Source organism: Berghia stephanieae, chromosome 14, assembly GCF_034508935.2.
Source record: "Berghia stephanieae isolate SIO BIC M18660-M18661 chromosome 14, UCSD_Bste_1.3, whole genome shotgun sequence".
In the NCBI taxonomy this organism is placed as follows: Eukaryota; Metazoa; Mollusca; class Gastropoda; order Nudibranchia; family Aeolidiidae; genus Berghia; species Berghia stephanieae.
The window spans coordinates 17,926,310-17,945,607 of NC_088373.1; the positions used below are offsets into that span (position 1 = coordinate 17,926,310).

The window sequence follows — 19,298 nt, forward strand, 5'->3', positions numbered from 1 at the left end:
GCGGATTTATCACGAGTACCTAATGTGTTTTCTATCTCTCCATATCTCTTATCCACCTTGCTTTCTGTTTTTGTCTTGAAATGAGATAACTTAGTTTTGTCCTGTCCTAGGCTGCAGTCGATGGCTGAGACAGAAATAGTTAAATGTATTGGAGGCACTTACTGTGTCTTCTACCTCCGTATAACTGTTTTCCAACTTGCTGTCTGTCTATGTCCTGGCCCTGGCCGGAATCCTTTTGCGGGGAGGGAATGCATGGCTCCAGTTTTGGGAGATGATCTTTTTTTCCTTGTAAATTCTCTCTTATGTACGAAATTTTTATCATCATGTCAAATTCATGTGCCATGTCAAGTTTTTATTGTTTTACACGATACTTAATTCTGTGCCATGCAGGCCTTTTCCGCTTGTCTTATTTTATTGTTAATGTTATTGTTTTGTTTTTATTTGTACCTGTTGGATTACAATATCTGGTTGGGGTTCCTGTCCTCCCATAGTGGGCAGGGGGGTACATACTGTGTCTTCTATCCCCCTATATCTGACTGGGGTTCCTGACCTCCCATAGTAGGCAGGGGGGTACATACTGTGTCTTCTATCCCCTTATATCTGTTTTCGAACATGCTTTCTGTCTTTGTCTTGGAATGAGATTACTTGGTTTTGTCCTGGTCCTGGCCAGATGCCCTGGCTGAAAGGGAAACAGTCGAATGTATAGTTAGTTTTGGGAGATATTTTTTTCATTGTAAATCATCTCTCTGTTATGCACTGTATTGTGCTTTCTTTATATAATATATGATTTGTAAAACATTTGAGTGTGTTCCTCTTAGCGGAGACCTGTGCTTGTCTGGATGAGACTTTTAGTGATCTCAAACTAAGCACTTTGATAAAGTGCTTTTGGAATCTACACCTGTTTCTTATTTGAACCAATTCCCCTTTGTCTTCCCTTTTCTAGAACGTTTTACTATCCCATTTTCTTCCTTTTTACTGGCGCTGATATGACCTTAATGTGTTGCAAGCGCCGTAAAACCCTTAAAAACATAAAAACAAAACATTGTGGGCAGGGAGGCACTAACTGTGTCTTCTATCCGCTGATATCTGTTTTCCAACTTGCATTCTGTCTTTACTTTGTCTTGAAATGTGATGACTTGGTTTTGTCCTGGCTCTGGTCAATCCCCTGGCTGGGACTGGGAAGGAAACAGTCAAATCTATAAGTAGGTCGATATTTGTCAATCATCTCTCTATTATGCCTTGTATTCATTTTTTTTTTATTTTACATAAGATTTGTAAACATTTGCGTGTATTCTTCTTATTGAGGACATGTGCTCGAGTCGAGATGAGACATTTAGGTGATCTCAAATTAAGCACATTGACAGTATCCTCCTGGAATCTACATCTGTTTCCTTTTTGAACAAATTCCCCTTTGTCTTCCTTTTTCTTGGGTGATTTAATTGTAATTCTAGAACGTTTTATTATCCCATTCTCCCCCCCCCCCCTGTTCATCCAGCGGTGACGATTGGGTTGTTGGGCCTGGTAGTTCTGGTAGAAAGTAAGTGGCGATAGACAAGGGTTCGATTACCTACTCCAATCCTTGTCATTTTGACGTCAGCGGGAATTTTAAAATTGAAATATTTCTTTTGCAACTGCCGGCATTTGCTTCATAATTGAGTCGGGAACACATTTCTAGCACTGTTAAAAAGTTATATTTTCCTTCTTTCTAAAAATATCAAATATGTTTGACCAGTTTTGATAGAAATAAAAGTTAAATTGATTCACTCTAGACATCTTTCATCGGAAATGACAATGTTTTGATGATACCAATTTGGCACTTTCGATGGAGACTGAACTGAACAACGCCAAGGATTCGATTTATTCACAATGACAGAATAACGACCAAAGAAAGGTCTTTCTTTTGTTTTAGCTAAAAATTCTGTTTGCAGGAGAAAAGTTCTCTTTTGTTTTGTGTCAGAATTTGAGTGATATCCGTTGTTTGGTATAATTCATGTTGTTGACAACCCGATGTCCCAAAGGCGAAATCCTCCATAAAAGGAACACGGTTTTTGAAAGTTGTGTCATGAAAGGCGGCTGGTTTCATAGAAAGTCCAACATTTCGAGTTTAACAAAATAAAAATGCCACAAAGTTATATTTGATTTCATGATTTATTATTTGTTAGATTTGATAGCAAACTTCAATGTGACTGTTTTTTGATGTCTGTAATTTATTGCGATTCCGAGATTCCGAGTCTTGAAGTGCTACGTGTGGCCAATCTTGTTATACGGATGCGAAAGCTGGACTACAAATGCAGAAACACAAAAGAACATTGAGGCTTTTGAAATGTGGTGCTTGAGAAGGATGCAGAGAATATCGTATACTGCACACAAAACGAACGAAGAAGTGCTAAAACAAACATACCAACAAAGGAAACTAATGCCCTTAATAGTGGATCGACAGCTATCCTTTTTCGGACACATAGTAAGGAAAGATAAGAATGAATACCTGGCAAGTTGTGGAAAAATACCTGGTAAACGCGCCCGGGGGAGACAAAGAAAAACACTCATAGACCAACTGAAGGGCTTCACCAACCTAACAATCCAAGAGCTGTTTGAAAAAGCAAGAGACAGGGAGGAATGGAGAGAGATAATTCATGCAGTATCCGAAGCCTGGACCAGGCATGGAACCAAGAAGAAGAAGAAGAATTTATTGCGTTCTTTCATTTTTTAATTTTCTGTGAATTCTAAATATTCCTTGTTTATCCTCACATTTTTCCACAATCAAATTTGAATCAGTGATTGTATTTTGGTGAATTAATTTTATTTTATCCAAGTGTTTGTTTTTTTTTGGGTTTTTTTAATGGCTTTATTTGATTGTTATTTATGCATGTGTGCCTTTATTGGAAATTTTAACGAATTTTTTTTTTAATTGGTTACTTTTGCAATTTTTACGTCATGTTAATTTGAATCTTTAACATTTTTGATGCAATAATTTCTAACTTTTAATACAGTCGCAGTATTGAAAAAATGGAGTTATCTGTCAGTGTTGAGTAGTGTACGTTTGAAATGTAACAAATTAAACAATGTTTAAAGTTGCATAACTTTTAAACTGTTTGCCCAATCATATTGAAGTGTGTTCAGGTCATGAACGACAGTGTGTGTGAGGAGTTGCGTGGCTGCTTCGAGTGTACTTATTGGAATGTTTTTTATTGACGCGTGTGAGGGTGTGAATGAACTTAATGATTGTGTGTCCGAGTATATAAAGTTTTGTGAGCAACAAGTGTGTGAAAGAAAAGAAGTTAAATGTTATCCAAATAATAAACCATGGATAACAAAAGAACTGAAATCCCTTTTAAATGAGAAAAAGCATATATTTATAAATGGTATCAAAGATGAACTAAAGATGAAACAAAGAGAAATCAAAGAAGAAATTATTAAATGTAAGGAACGTTACAAAACAAAAGTAGAGAGAAGTTTCCAATCAGGCGACATTAAAACAACTTGGAAAGGCATGAAAACAATTATCAATTACAATGAAAGCAAATCTAAAATACCCGACAATATCGATTTAAATGATCTGAACAAATTTTATGCCCGTTTTGATTCTACCAATAATGAATACGAAATTAAAAAGACTAAAAAATTACTGATAGAGCGTCTGAATGATGATGTTTTGTTTGTTTTTAAGGGTTTTACGGCGCTTGCAACACATTTAGGTTATATCAGCGCCAGTAAAAATGAAGAAAATGGGATAGTAAAAAGTTCTAGAATTACAATTAAAGCACCCAAGAGAGAGTAAGACAAAGGGGAATTGGGAACAAATAGGGATCAGATGTAGATTCAAAGAGCCTACCATCAATGTACTTAGTCTGATATCACCTATAAGTCTCACCCAGACACAAGCACAAGATCCAACAAAGAGGAATACACTCAAATGCTTACATTTCATTATACATTAAAAATAACAAATATAATAATACATAAGAGAGAGATGCTTTACAATGAAAAAAATATCATCTCCCAAAACAATAACTATGCATTTGACTGTTTCCCTCCCAGCCAAGGACTCCGGCCAGGGTCGGGACAAAACCAAGCAATCTCATACCAAGACAAAGACAGAAAGCATGTTGGAAAACAGATATAAGGGGATAGAAGACACGGTAAGTGCCTCCCTGCCCACTGTGGAGGTAGGGAACCCCACCCAGTATGTATGAATGATGAATGCCAGAATGAATTTAGTGAGTGTGAGACAAAATTTATGTTTTCTAGACTGAATGAAAGGAAGGCAGCTGGACCGGGCGGTATAAAAGGAAGAATTTTGAAAACGTGTGCAGAACAATCATGCTACATTTTATTTATATTTTTAATATGTCTTTTTCATGCTCTTCCATCCCTAGTATTTGGAAAACTTCAGAAATAATTCCTGTCCCCAAAAAAGACAAAGTAAAATCAATGAATGATTTGAGACCTGTCGCTCTCACATCAATTGTCATGAAATGTTTTGAAAAACTTATTTTATTACGAATCAATAACCATGTTAGACCTCATAAACTTTCTATTTTTAAAATTAATCCTTATATCATCTCCTGGGTGCTAGACTTCCATACAAATAGAATACAATATATACAAGTAAGAGGAGATGTCTTCAAAACATAACTTTAAATACCGGTGCTCCGCAGGGCTGTGAAATCTCTCCCATGCTCTTTATACTTTATACAAACGACTGTAAAAGCGCAGATTTAAACATACCCATGGGAGTGGGAGGTCAAAAGACCCCATCCAGCCCATGGGAGTGGGAGGTCAAAAGACCCCACCCAGCCCATGGGAGTGGGAGGTCAAAAGACCCCATCCAGCCCATGGGAGTGGGAGGTCAAAAGACCCCATCCAGCCCATGGGAGTGGGAGGTCAAAAGACCCCATCCAGCCACGCAACTTGGATTCTGTCTGGAACTATTTATAGCCATAATTACAGGTGACTTTGGAAGTGGAGATGCTAAAATAAACTGTATGCATCATCCACAATATAATGGTTTTAAACAATGACTCAGACTCCGTAAACTAAACTAAAATGAGAAAATCCCAGGATATCAGATTTCCAAGCCAAACGGCTTCTAAAAACGCCAACCTGTCACTCCTGATTGGCATGTGTGTAAATGTTGTGTAGAATTAATTGAAGGTTAATTTACAATGTAACACAGCAACAGTTTACAATGTAACACAGCAACAGTTTACAATGTAACACAGCAACAGTTTACAATGTAACACAGCAACAGTTTACAATGTAACACAGCAACAGTTTACAATGTAACACAGCAACAGTTTACAATGTACAGGCCTGTAAATGGTTGGTGAAAAAATTGTCGGAACTTTTTGAACACGCGAAAATAGACACAACAGGACAAAAATATGGACACAACACAGACATGACACGTCAATTGACTAGTCAAATCATGTCACTTTCCCCTACTTATTTATAACGAGGTCCTTATTTTATGGTACCAAAAAAAAAAATTAAAAATCCCAATTATTTGAGGGCCCAGGTCTGAGTTAGTTGTAAAATATAAGGAAGAGAACAATTCCTACCCTTTTGAAGGATGTGTATCTTCACTCCTGTTTGTGTTAAATGTTTACGCTGATTCTTTCGTTTATTTGGATTAATTCTTATAGAAGAAGAAGAAGAAGAAGAAGAAGAAGAAGAAGAAGAAGAAGAAGAAGAAGAAGAAGAAGAAGAAGAAGAAGAAGAAGAAGAAGAAGAGGAAGAAGATGAAGACCAAGACGAAGAAGAAGAAGAGGAGGTGGTGCGAGAGCTTTCGAAGAAGAATATATATTTCGAAGAAAAATAATTATTTCGCATTATTTATTTCCGTCTCACATCTGGATGGAACCAAAAAAATATAGAGACTGAGAAATAAGAACCGGAGAAATGCATGTGTGACGGTAGCAAAATAGAGAGAAACTTTCCGGTTCGGTTCGACACACTTCTGTGTGTGCGTTATTTACTGACTAGGTGTGTGTGTGTGTGTGTGTGTGTGTGTGTGTTTGTGTGTGTGTGTGAAGACGACTCGCGCAAACTTCGCGACCTCTCTCTCGCTGGCTGTGGCACAGTAGGCAGGCAGTGAATACATCCACGGTTAGCGGACCGTGTAGGTGACATGATAATATTATAGCTTTTTTTTTTGTTTTGTCTTTGATGCGACAAATAAAAAGTTTTTTTTGTTTTGTTTTTTTAAAGTCGGCATTTGAAACGGAATAAAATCTATTTTTTTTTCGTTTTGTCGGCATCTGAAACGGAATAAAATCTAATTTTTTTCGAGGAACGAAATAAAAGTCTTTTATTTTCTTTTTTATTGGTTCTGTTATTTGACGTTACGAATTTTATTTTTACTATTATCTTTTTTTTTTTTTTTAGCACTTATAGAGCAAAATCGTACTGTCGGAAATCCGACAATAGACGGAAGATTTACAGGCCTGATGTAACACAGCAACAGTAACACAACATCATGTCTGACACGTTTATAGAACATTTCAAGTCTTCTTCAAAGAATTAGAATCCAGACATTATTATAGTACATCATATATGGGTGACCCACTCTCTACAAACGGATTATTTTATTTTGTCGGTCGGGGTCGGGATGAAATGGCTGCGGGACATTTAATTTATCACCAAAAATGCGATACATCAGGACTAATCTTTCTTCGTCATAGTGGAGAATAAATACAGTTTCTTCCATTGCCAAAAGGTCAAAGTTCACATGCCAAAAGGTCAAAGTTCACATGCCAAAGGTCAAAGTTCACATCATTTCAATTCTGAATGTCCTCCTAACAGTCCAATTCCAAGTCATCCCGATATAATACCCTTGTTAGAGTGGGTCACATATTTTCATCTCAATTTCATAAATCAGATATTTCTATGATAACTGCTATAGGTGACACCAAACTACAAGACAATCCTATTGTTATCAATATCTATATTTAGATCATAAAAACTAGGTCATATTTACAGCAAATTTCAACTCTCCTGTAATATTTAAATTTCAAACAATCTCGCGCCCATTACAACAACGAGGTCAACTGTAGACTTTTTTATTTCTGGGCGTGTTGGGTTTTTAATATTTGTTTATCAGGGTTTTATGGCGAGTGTGAAACATTTAGCTCAGATCAGTGCCAGAGAAACATTGAAGGAAAATCCAAATTGACAGTTGAAAGAAGTAAGACAAATAGGATTGGTTGAAATAGAGAACAGATGTAGACGCCATTACTGCCAAGTTTGAGATCACCTATAGGAGATTAAAATTGAAATTTGTATTTGGAAATGTAAAATTATAGGAGCTTACAATTTTGTCATTGACGGAAAACCGCCATGTTTTACTTGTTTAATAATTGAAGCTTTTAAAAAATGGCTTTTTTATCCAGAAAATTTTGGCATTTTCCAATGACTTGTTTGGCATTCTCTTTTGCATCAATTCAGATATTCTGGCATTTAGTATGGGCACTGACAAACTGGCCAGGGGAATACATCTGTCAGTTCTGACCAACAGGCCCAAGCAACCTTTGGTCAATATTGACCAATAGCTATTTTTTTTGGCTCCACAAATGAGACGAGTTAAAATTGACTTGATTAGGAAACAGAAAGCCTAAAGTTGACGCCCCATTCAAGTTGCTTTTGGATGCGACTCCATCAAATGATAACAATGATGGCAATTGGATGCGACTCCATCAAATGATAACAATGATGGCAATTGGATGCGACTCCATCAAATGATAACAATGATGGCAATTGGATGCGACTCCATCAAATGATAACAATGATGGCGACTCCATTAAATGATAACAATGATGTCAATTGGATGCGACTCTATCAAATGATAACAATGATGGCAATTGGATGCGACTCTATCAAATGATAACAATGATGGCAATTGGATGCGACTCTTATCAAATGATAACAATGATGGCAATTTGATGCGACTCTTATCAAATGATAACAATGATGGCAATTGTGTGGAAAAACAAACAAAACAGACTATATTAAAATTTAATGAAATAAAACACAATTCACCAACATTTTGGGCACATGGACTTTCATTAGATTGATGAAATAATTTAATATACCCGAGCAAAGACGAATAATAAATAAATAAATAAATGAAAAAATTAATGAATAAACAAACACATATTTTTTTATTTTTTTTTTGTTTGTTTGTTGCTTTAGGTCTCTTCCAACACAATTGAGGTTATATGAGAGACCGCTGAAACAAAAAAACAAGCAATCTAACAAAAATAGTACAAATGTAAATCAAAATCATAACCTAAAGATATCATAAGCTAAATTATAAATAACCAAGGACAAACAGGCAGAAGATTTACAGAAAAAAAAATATCCCCTGTCAAAAATACAATCACAAACCAAAGAAGCAGGATAGGCTAGTAAAGAGAAGAAGAAACGACATCACTATCAGATCGTACACCCATGCGAACATCATAGGTATATGATTCAAGGGTGATGCTCCCATCCAACCACCCGCAACAAACACATAAATCAATTAATAAATGGATAACCCAATATAATAATGGAAAAAAAAAAAACCTGGATAAACAGATGTCAAAATGTATTGGCTTCTAAGCAACTTTAATTTCAAATTGAATTCAACAGGAAAATATTTCACGCCCAAAAAGGAATCATTGATTGTCCAGTCCAATCCACAAAGTTACAACAGATGACCTCATCTGGCAATGAGATGATCACGAGTTGCTGATCTGTCAGACATTCTCAATCTCATTGTCAATGTTGTTTTTAAAGCTTGTATTGTAAGGCGCTTGCGACATATTTAGGCCATTTCAGCGCCAGTAAAAAGGAAGAAATTGGGATGGTAAAAAAATTATAGATTACAATTAATCGCACACAATAAAAGTAAGACAAATGGGAATGGTACAAATAGGGATAGATGTAGATTTCAAGAGCGTTCCATTAGGTACTTAGTTTGAGATCACCTAAAAGTCTCATCCAGACACCAGCACAGGATCCCACTAAGAGGAATACATTCAAATGTTTACATGATAAATTCAAATGAACAAATATAACAATACGTAACAGAGAGAAGATTTACAACGAAAAAAATATCTCTCAACGTTTCCTTCCTGCCCATTATGGGAAGTCAAGAATCCCTGCCAGTCAGGCTGATCAATCAAGACTGTGCCAAACAAAACAAAACAAAGACCAACTGTTATTGAATTGATGTACGCATTGGCCAACTGACCATGTTCAAAATATAGTTTAAAGAAAAGAATTATTGTCCATGGCATGATACTGATGAAAAATAATTAGATGAGAATGAGATGATGATGATGATGATGATGATGATGATGATGATGATGATGATGACAAAAGCTCAATGGAGACAAGAAGAGTCGAATCCATTCAGACCATGAGAGAAGAAAGACATATTTACTGATGACGATATTTCACAGTGGTGACTCATCACACCAACACGTGCCATGGGAAACTCACAGATAAAATGTTTTGCTTTTAAAGTTTTTACATTTAGGTCGTTTCAGAGCCAGTAAAAAGGAAGGAACTGGGATGGTAAAAAAGCTATAGAATTACAATTGAAAGAGTCCTAGAAAAAGTAAGACAAAAGGGGACTGGGTCAAACGGGATGGATGTAGATTACAACACTGTCAAAGTAATAAGTTTAAGATCACCTAAAAGTCTGATCCAGACAAAAGCACAGGATCCCACTAAGTGGCCCACACTCAAATGTTAACACTTATCAATCATAATATACAGTGCAACCTCCTAATAACAACATCACTCGGGACTGGAAAATGATGTCGTTATCCAGGGGTGTCGTTATTCTGGAGTTTTCCAGATGGCAGGAAAAGGGGGTGTGGAGAGATCCATGATAATAATGATGTGAAGCACGGACCATGGAGAGATCCATGATAATAATGATGTGCAGCACGGACCAGTGCCTGTTATAAGACGTGTTCCAACCATGCAAGAATGTGTATTTTCAAAGTTGACAAAAAAGGGCCTACTGCTTTCACTCTGCAATGTGTATTGTCAAACCAGAATGAACTCAGTTGTTTAATTAAATGGCCTTTAATAATACAATGGAACACATCTCAATTCTTGATTCCCTCTGGATTATCAGCAATAGGAGGTCGGCAATGACACTGTAGCTGTGGCAAAGAATCTGAAGCAGCAGAGCATCTGGTCGAGCGTTATGTTATGACGAGGCTTGCGACTGTACACAAATGGAGCAACGGATACACCGCCAGGATAGACCATCATAATAATATAGTAGCGTGAGACCATTAGCCGTTACTTCTGATGCCAGATGTCCTCTGGTCAATTTCAACATTAAAAGTTGTCAAATAGAATAAGACTTGGCCAAACACACATTCTGTCCCCTCTTGAAAAACTCATCGATTTTGATCAACAAAAAATTAACTACACAATGAAAAATATTTTTTATTGAAATGAAAATGTCCCTTAACAGAGGTTTGACTGAAATGTACTTCGCTATTTTGGGGTTTTAATTACTAATAATATAAACAGGCCTGTAAATGGCTGGTGAAAAAATTGTCTGAACTGTTCGAGGATGCGAAAATAGATCAACCAAACCAAAAAAGTGGATTAACAACACATGATTCAGCGTGCCTTGCGAAAAACGACTTTCCTCTCGATCCATAAATAAGACGACGTTGGCAATAAATACAAAATGCCATTCCCAGTGCCTCAATTTTCATCACATAGCAAGAGAAGAAATCGCCGTTGGTGTCTTGTTCTTCAAGGTAAGTAAGTCGCAACTGCGATCTCAAAATATTTCAGGAATATTGAATAGGAAGAATAATTGAATTAATAAATAACTGAAAAACTACGGTCGTGCGAGAATAGAGGAAAAGAGAATTGGTCGTACGTAGACCAAAGGAGCGAAAACTTCCGATATAAGCATTCAATCACCTTTTCATTCGAAGAAAAATATTTATTTCGCATTCATATTTTTCCGGTTCACTTTCAACCGAATAGAGATAATGAATGGACCTGAAAAAAATTGAACGGAACGACGTGTGTGTGTCGGTAGCACAATAGAAAGAAACAGCCAGGTCCCCAACACGCTATGTGTGTTAGTTGATTACTGAGTACGTTGTGTGTGACCGACGACTCGCGAACGCGAGCGACCCACACTAGCTAGCTACGTGCGGACAGACACACAGTCTGTGTGCAGACAGTAGGCAGTGAATACGTACACGTCCGGGGAGTGTGGAGGTGGTGATAATTATTGACTAGATGGAATGCTGCTGGTTTGTTTTGTCTTTGACGAGATAAGTACAATGTTTGTTGTTTTTTTTAATAGGCTCTGGTCGGGGCACAAAATAAAACTTTTATTTACTTTTTAGTTGGTTTTGTCTTTTGACGTTACGAATATATATATATATATATATATATATATATATATATATATATATATATATATATATATATATATATATATATATATATATATATATATATATATATTCTTTTTTTTTTTTAATTTTTAAATAATTTTTATCTTTTTGTTGTTTTTTTGTTTTGTTTTTCAATGTCAGAATTTATAGAGCAAAATCGTACTGTCCGAATTCCGACAATTGTCGGAAGATTTACAGGCCTGTATAAAGCAAAAAAATCTGGACCGGACGTCAATGTCATTATCCAGGAGTTTGTCATTATCCAGGGGTTGCACTGTATTCAGTACATAACAGAGCTGATTTACAGGGGAAAGAAATCATCTTCTAAAACTATAACTATACGTTTGACTGTTTCCCTCCCAGCCAAAGACTCTGTCCAGGACCAGAACAAAACTAAGTAATCTCATTCCAAGACAAAGACAGAAAGCAAGTTGGAAAAACAGCAATAGAGGGATAAAAGACACAGCAAAAAAATGAACAACTATAAATGATAACCATTTCAACTTTCCTGACTGGTCCATAAAACGACATGGTGGCACAAGACGACGCCCAACTAAAGGGGGTCAACAGTGGATTATATTCAGTCGTTCAACCAATGGGATCATTTGTTTCCTTTCAATTTAACACTTATAATGACAACTCGTTTAAACTTTCTTTTTCGTTGATTGTCGCCTCGTATTGTGACGTCATGTTTTGGCCAGTGTGAGGCTAAGAGTTTACGAATGTTACGGATAGATTCAAAGTCAATGCATGCCAGTGGTGGCTTTACAGTAATTATTATTGATTGGTAAAGATGAGTGGCTGGATTAGGACTGGGCGCACTGGTTCATTTCCTCTGTTGCATCAGACTCATCAGATCTGTTGCCTTCCTCTTCATCAGTGGATGACAACTCTTGGCCTTCCTCCCGTAACTGGACATTGGAACCAGAAATTAGAAAGAAACAAATGTATTTTTTATAGGAATGACTTCCAAAAACTGTCAAGTTGCTTTACTTGTCATTCATAGAAAACTGTCAAGCTGCTTTACTTGTCATTCATAGAAAACTTTCAAGTTGTTTTACTTGTCATTCATAGAAAACTGTCAAGCTGCTTTACTTGTCATTCATAGAAAACTATCAAGTTGTTTTACTTGTCATTCATAGAAAACTATCAAGTTGTTTTACTTGTCATTCATAGAAAACTTTCAAGTTGTTTTACTTGTCATTCATAGAAAACTATCAAGTTGTTTTACTTGTCATTCATAGAAAACTGTCAAGTTGTTTTACTTGTTCCAAATGTCTAACATATCCCACATTATGCGTGTAACACACCAAATGTCTAACATATCCCACATTCTGTATGTGTCACACCAAATGTCTACATATCTCACATTATGTGTGTAACACATCAAATGTCTACCTATCCCAGATTATGTGTGTGTCACACCAAATGTCTACCAATCCCACATTGTGTGTGTAACACACCAAATATCTAACATATCCCACATTATGTGTGTAACACACCAAATGTCTAACATATCCCACATTATGCGTGTAACACACCAAATGTCTACCTATCCCATATGCTCACCCGTCTCCTGGCCGTATTCCTGAAGTGACGCATGATCATCCACAACATTTGTCCACTCATCACAGTTGGTTCCGACACAGCCTCCAACCGTCTCTCTCGCACGTTCTTTTGAATTGTCTGGATATTACAATGAAAAATGGTTGTGAGGGTTTGTTAAAAACGAGTTTACGCAAAAAATGGGATAGTCCAAAAATTCTAGATTTACAATTAAAAGCATACAAGAAAAAGACAACCGGGAAGGGTTCAATTAGGGAACAAATGTAGATTTTTAGAGCACAATATCAGTGTGCTTAGTTTGAAATCACCTAAATCTCTCATCCTGAAACAAGCACAGGATCCCAATAAAAGGAATACACTCAAATGTTTACATTCAAAACAAAAATAACAGTAGATAATACAGAGCTGATGGTGACCAAAAGTGAAAAAGGAGGAAAATTTTGCATGAAAAAATGTATGAAATAGTTTTGTATGGGAAGAGACTTGTCACTCTCCTCTCACAAAAAAAAAAAGAAGAATATAAGTCCTAAAAAATAGACTGGTACTCATTTTACATCTGAGTACGGTAAGAGAATGTGAGTAAATAGTCTTTTCCAAGGAATCAAACCCTGGACCTTTCAGTCCAATGGCGAGTGTCATACCATAGGATATACAGGATGCCCAGCAAAATGTGGGACTGAAAAATCCTAACTTTAGAAGAATAATTCTACCTTTAGAAGAATAATCCTACCTTTAGAAGAATAATTCTACCTTTAGAAGAATAATCCTACCTTTAGAAGAATAATTCTACCTTTAGAAGAATAATCCTATCTTTAGAAGAATAATTCTACCTTTAGAAGAATAATCCTACCTTTAGAAGAATAATTCTACCTTTAGAAGAATAATTCTACCTTTAGAAGAATAATTCTACCTTTAGAAGAATAATTCTACCTTTAGAAGAATAATTCTACCTTTAGAAGAATAATTCTACCTTTAGAAAAATAATCCTACCTTTAGAAGAATAATTCTACCTTTAGAAGAATAATTCTACCTTTAGAAAAATAATCCTACCTTTAGAAGAATAATCCTACCTTTAGAAGAATAATCCTACCTTTAGAAAAATAATCCTACCTTTAGAAAAATAATCCTACCTTTAGAAAAATAATCCTACCTTTAGAAGAATAATCCTACCTTTAGAAGAATAATCCTACCTTTAGAAGAATAATCCTACCTTTAGAAGAATAATCCTACCGAGCAATTTAAGAACCAAATGTGGCATCAAGTCGTCCAAATAAGTTTTTAAAAATACAACAGTTCACCCATTTGGAAATCATCATTGTGACGTCATCGAATTACAGCATATAAAAGTCAGCCTGTTAAATTACTACTACTAACACGAACAAGTTTAAGATGACAGAGGCTTGTCTAAATGTTGCCAATAATTAGTTTCAGTCCCAGCACATTTGAATCGTTATGAAATGACACTTCCCACAGTGAGACCAAACTTCACAACAGACAAAATAAAGAAAGAATCCAACTGCCTTAACTTGGAGAAGGACCAAAACATAAGCACAAATGTAAAATAATTGAAATAAGTTAGGATGCTTAGAAATGCATAACTGCCAACCTGGTACAATATTTATTACTCGAGAAAGAGTTTTGAGATAAACAATTAAGGAGATGAGATAAAATGCAGGGGATTGCATCTCATTTTCTTTGATATGATACACTGTGACAAGATAAATACATCTTAAAGCAGAGAATTCCTACCTATATACTGTGATAAGATAAATACATCTTAAAGCAGAGAATTCCTACCTATATACTGTGATAAGATAAATACATCTTAAAGCAGAGAATTCCTACCTATATACTGTGATAAGATAAATACATCTTAAAGCAGAGAATTCCTACCTGTATACTGTGATAAGATAAATACATCTTAAAGCAGAGAATTCCTACCTATATACTGTGATAAGATAAATACATCTTAAAGCAGAGAATTCCTACCTATATACTGTGATAAGATAAATACATCTTAAAGCAGAGAATTCCTACCTATATACTGTGACAAGATAAATACATCTTAAAGCAGAGAATTCCTACCTATATACTTTGACAAGATAAATACATTTTAAAGCAGAGAATTCCTACCTATATACTTTGACAAGATAAACAAATCTAAAAAGGGAGTGTACTCATTCCTCTTAAACCTAAACCGCGTAAAAGCTTGCTTGAAAACAAAACAAAAAACAAAACAGATCAAATTTATCTTTTTTAAAGGATCGAGTTTAGTTTATATTTCACAAATCAATAAAGGGAAATAATCATTTTTATGTTCAATCTTCATAAGCATTTAATTTTCTGATTGAATACCTTTTAATCAAAGTAGCGAATAGTGAAAGTATGAAAAATATCTGAGAACACTAAACGTATATCCGATGCTAACGTGCATATTTTTGTGCAAAACTCCAATACATCATGGAGGCTTTTAATGAAAACAGGGGTCATGTGACCGACTGAAATTACAAAACTTGTCGATAGCGTTGATGATAGAGGGGCATAATTTAAATTAAAGAGCTACATAGGAATGAAGACAATGCTGTGTTGATTCAACTCCTGCTCGTCTCTCCTCACAATCCAGGTTTACCAAAACAAAATGAAGACGATGCTGTGTTGATCCAACTCCTGCTCGTCTCTCCTCACAATCCAGTTTTACCCAAAAAAAATGAAGACGATGCTGTGTTGATCCAACTCCTGCTCGTCTCTCCTCACAATCCAGTTTTACCAAAACAAAATGAAGACGATGCTGTGTTGATCCAACTCCTGCTCGTCTCTCCTCACAATCCAGTTTTACCAAAACAAAATGAAGACGATGCTGTGTTGATCCAACTCCTGCTCGTCTCTCCTCACAATCCAGTTTTACCAAAACAAAATCAGTCTTCCTGGAGTGGGAGTAGAGTCGAGGTCGACTGATTTTTTGAGATGGCATTTTTCTTTTTCCCTTTGTCTGGCCCCTTTCATACACACTTGTTCAGATCTTTATCTGAACAAAATATCCCTTCACATAATATGATTTAAAAACATAACAGAAAAAAACAAAGCATAAATCCCCAAATATCCCAGTTCCCTCCAACCGTAATCTGCCATCCTACCTTTTTGAGCCTGGGCGTGTCTATTTTTGGATCTGGCTGAGAGGGCATCCACAGTTTGACCTCGTGGTCCAGACCACTAGTGGCCAGGATAGGAAGGCTGGGGTGAGGTTCCAAAACGTTAATCTGAGGGTTCAATAGCAACTAAATTAATATTTATTTATTTCATAATAATAATAATAATAATAATAATAATAATAATAATAATAATAATAATAATAATAATAATAATAATAATAATAATAATAATAATAATAATGATAATAATAATAATAATAATAATAATAATAATGATAATAATAATAATAATAATAATAATAATAATAATAATAATAATAATAATAATAATAATAATAATAATAATAATAATAATAATAATAATAATAAATAAATAAATAAATAAAATGGACCCACAAATGACATCAGCCACAGATTACACCACTAAACATATTTAAATGTAAAAGTATATTCAAATAAAAAAGAAATAAAAGGTATAAATAATGAAAATTTTCAAAGGCGTTTCCATATAAGCATTGTTTTCAGATTTGGTTTAAAAGTGGATTCTGGGTATTTTGATCTTAAATGAGGAGGCAAGGTATGAAGTTGACGTCACTCAGGTCTTTGTTATTGCTTTTTGTCATCCGCGTTTATGAGTAATTCTCACTAAACTGTATTAACCAGACTCTAAACGTTCAAAGTTACACATAGTTGTGTGTTGGTCCGTTTTATTTCCGGGTGTCAATGTTGTGTGATTTATACTATCTATGTGTGTTTACCTATATTGTTGGTAGTTCATTGCCCTTGTAATTTGTAGTTGTTGCCCATTTTGGCTATAAAAGGAAATGTATCAGAAACAAGTTCTCTTTATGTGTTAGCCTCCAGAGAGCCTTCAAGTGTCATTTTTTATCAAGAGTCATCCGGCCATTTACTGAACACACGTGTGTCATACCATGTGTGCTCAATTTTGTGGTGATTGAGAATTGAAAGGTGACTCACCACACCAGCTCTGTCTCCTTCCAGGAAAGTGATGATGGCTTCCGTCTCCTTCTCCCAGATGTACAAATTGCCACAGTCACTACCACTGACGATGAACTCTGACTTGGGTCCATAGAAGTTGACACCTTTGACTAATCATGGGTGGTGGGGGATGAGAGAGACGGAGAGATGGAGAGAGAGAGAGAGAGAGAGAGAGAGAGAGAGGGGGGGGGAGAGAGATAGAGGTAGAAAGATGATTGTGTCATGGGGGAGGGGGGGGGGGGGATAAACGAACATATTTATACAACACTTGTCAATGAGAAAGCCGCCTGTAGCCTGATATTGTAAAAAAAATGTGCAAAGTCATAAAACACAAAGGATTCAGCATTTTGTAAAGTCTCCTGGAAGGTTATGGTTAAGCGTATCCGGTATGGTATGTCGGTGGAAATTGGGCGCATAAATGTTCTTATCTAGAGGCGATCTGGTCAAGTGGTAAGACACAGGACTTTAGGCCAGAAGGTCCAGTGTCTTCAAGTCCTGCTATGAGCGGCACAACTGAGTCCTTGGAAAAGGTTCTTTACTCACATTCTCTCACTCTACTCAGGTGTAAAATGAGTACCTGGTTGTTAACAGTGTTGCTTATGTCAGAAAAAAAGGTAACATCGTTTTTCTATTAACCCTCTCACTGCTATTTTTTCTCTCTCAATTTTTCCAGAAAATTATAAGTTGTTTTAACGGTTTTCTACTGTCATTCTCTCTGTCTATAAATGTTTAGTTTTGGTTTTCTGATTTTTACGGCAATCTTAGGTCATTTCAGCACCAGTAAAATGGAAGATGATAGAGGCAAAGTTGTTGATATGAATATAAAAGGAAGAGAAAGGGGATCTGGTTCGTAATGGGGACTGGTTCATATAGAGAACTGAAGATTTCACCACAATTCTATTTACATCCAGACACAAGCAAAAGATTCCAGAGGATACACCCAAATGTTTACAAAGTACAATATATTCAAAACTAATAACTATAAAAGTACATAAGTGAGGAAAAATAGATAGCCCTTTTAAAATAAATAGGAACTACACATTTGATTGTCTCACTAACAGCTAAGGATACCAGCCAGGACCTAGAAGAAAAAAAGAGCAATCTAATTTCAGAACAAAGACAGAGAGCAATGGAAAGAAAAACAGATATGGAGGATAGAAGACACAGCTAGTGACCTCTCTGCCCACCATGGGAGGTCTGGAGACCCCACCCAATCTGTACATAAAGCTTTCACATTGAGAAATTAGGGAGCAGGCACTGGTATAAAAGATGAAAATCTTAAAAAGTCTGTATGAAACAGTCCAGACAAAGCAAGAAAGAAAAATACAAGAAGAAAACCATTTTTAAAGATTCCGTCTTCCTCCATTGTTTGATACAGACTTGTTCAGATCTGTATCTGTCCACAAAGCCACAAGCCACAAGCCACAAGCCAATTCAATGGAATAAACAGGGTTGCCAATTCGGGAGGCACACAAACACATTGACCGACGACCCCTTTCTGAGTGCTGACCTCCTGTAAAAAGACTTCTTGTACTTACTTTTTCCATTTAACAAGTGATTGAAAAATATATTGAGGGTTTATAATAAACTGAATTCCGTAAATATACAGAAAATTAACAACGTTGAATAAAAGAGTTCCAGCTGTAAATTACCCGTTGCATTGTTCCGGTGGCCACGATAGCGATGGCTGTAATTCGAGCCGTCCGAGTGTTGGTTGTCAAACATGTAAATGTCCTCATCGTTGTAGGAGCCGATGATTTCTGAAAATAAAGAAAGCCAGGGATGAAATGAGAAATTTGATACATCATACCCAATGGTTCAGTTGGTAGGGCACTCGTTTCAAATGCGAAGGGACTGGAATTGAACCCAGTCCACCCAGCAATGACCGGTAGATCTGGAAGTACTTTGAATAAATTTTGGACAATAGATGAGATTTCAATAAAATGTAGGCAAAATATCAAGTTCTTACTCCCTTCACATGCTCCTCGTTGCAATACTACCGATGCCCACTATAGGTCATTGTATGAATGTCTCCACAATACCAGTGATGTCCACTATAGGTCATTGTATGAATGTCTCCACAATACCAGTGATGTCCACTATAGGTCATTGTATGAATGTCTCCACAATACCAATGATGTCCACTATAGGT

The 19,298-nt window shown here is 36.0% G+C and overlaps 1 protein-coding gene across 6 annotated transcripts in view; it reads right to left on the reverse strand.

Moving 5' to 3' along the window:
• Window positions 1–12,045: 12,045 nt before the first annotated feature.
• LOC144959741 (DDB1- and CUL4-associated factor 8-like) overlaps window positions 12,046–19,298 on the reverse strand; it is a 36,271-nt gene continuing 29,018 nt past the window's right edge. For all 6 annotated transcript variants that reach the window (XM_078892448.1, XM_078892452.1, XM_078892451.1 and 3 more), the window contains exons 9-13: window positions 18,799–18,906; window positions 17,126–17,256; window positions 16,133–16,255; window positions 13,002–13,118; window positions 12,046–12,343 (exon numbers count right to left, since the gene is read on the reverse strand). In XM_078892448.1, coding sequence (XP_078748574.1) covers window positions 12,239–12,343; window positions 13,002–13,118; window positions 16,133–16,255; window positions 17,126–17,256; window positions 18,799–18,906 — 584 coding nt within the window. In that variant the 3' untranslated portion in view covers window positions 12,046–12,238. The remainder of the gene's footprint in view (window positions 12,344–13,001; window positions 13,119–16,132; window positions 16,256–17,125; window positions 17,257–18,798; window positions 18,907–19,298) is intronic.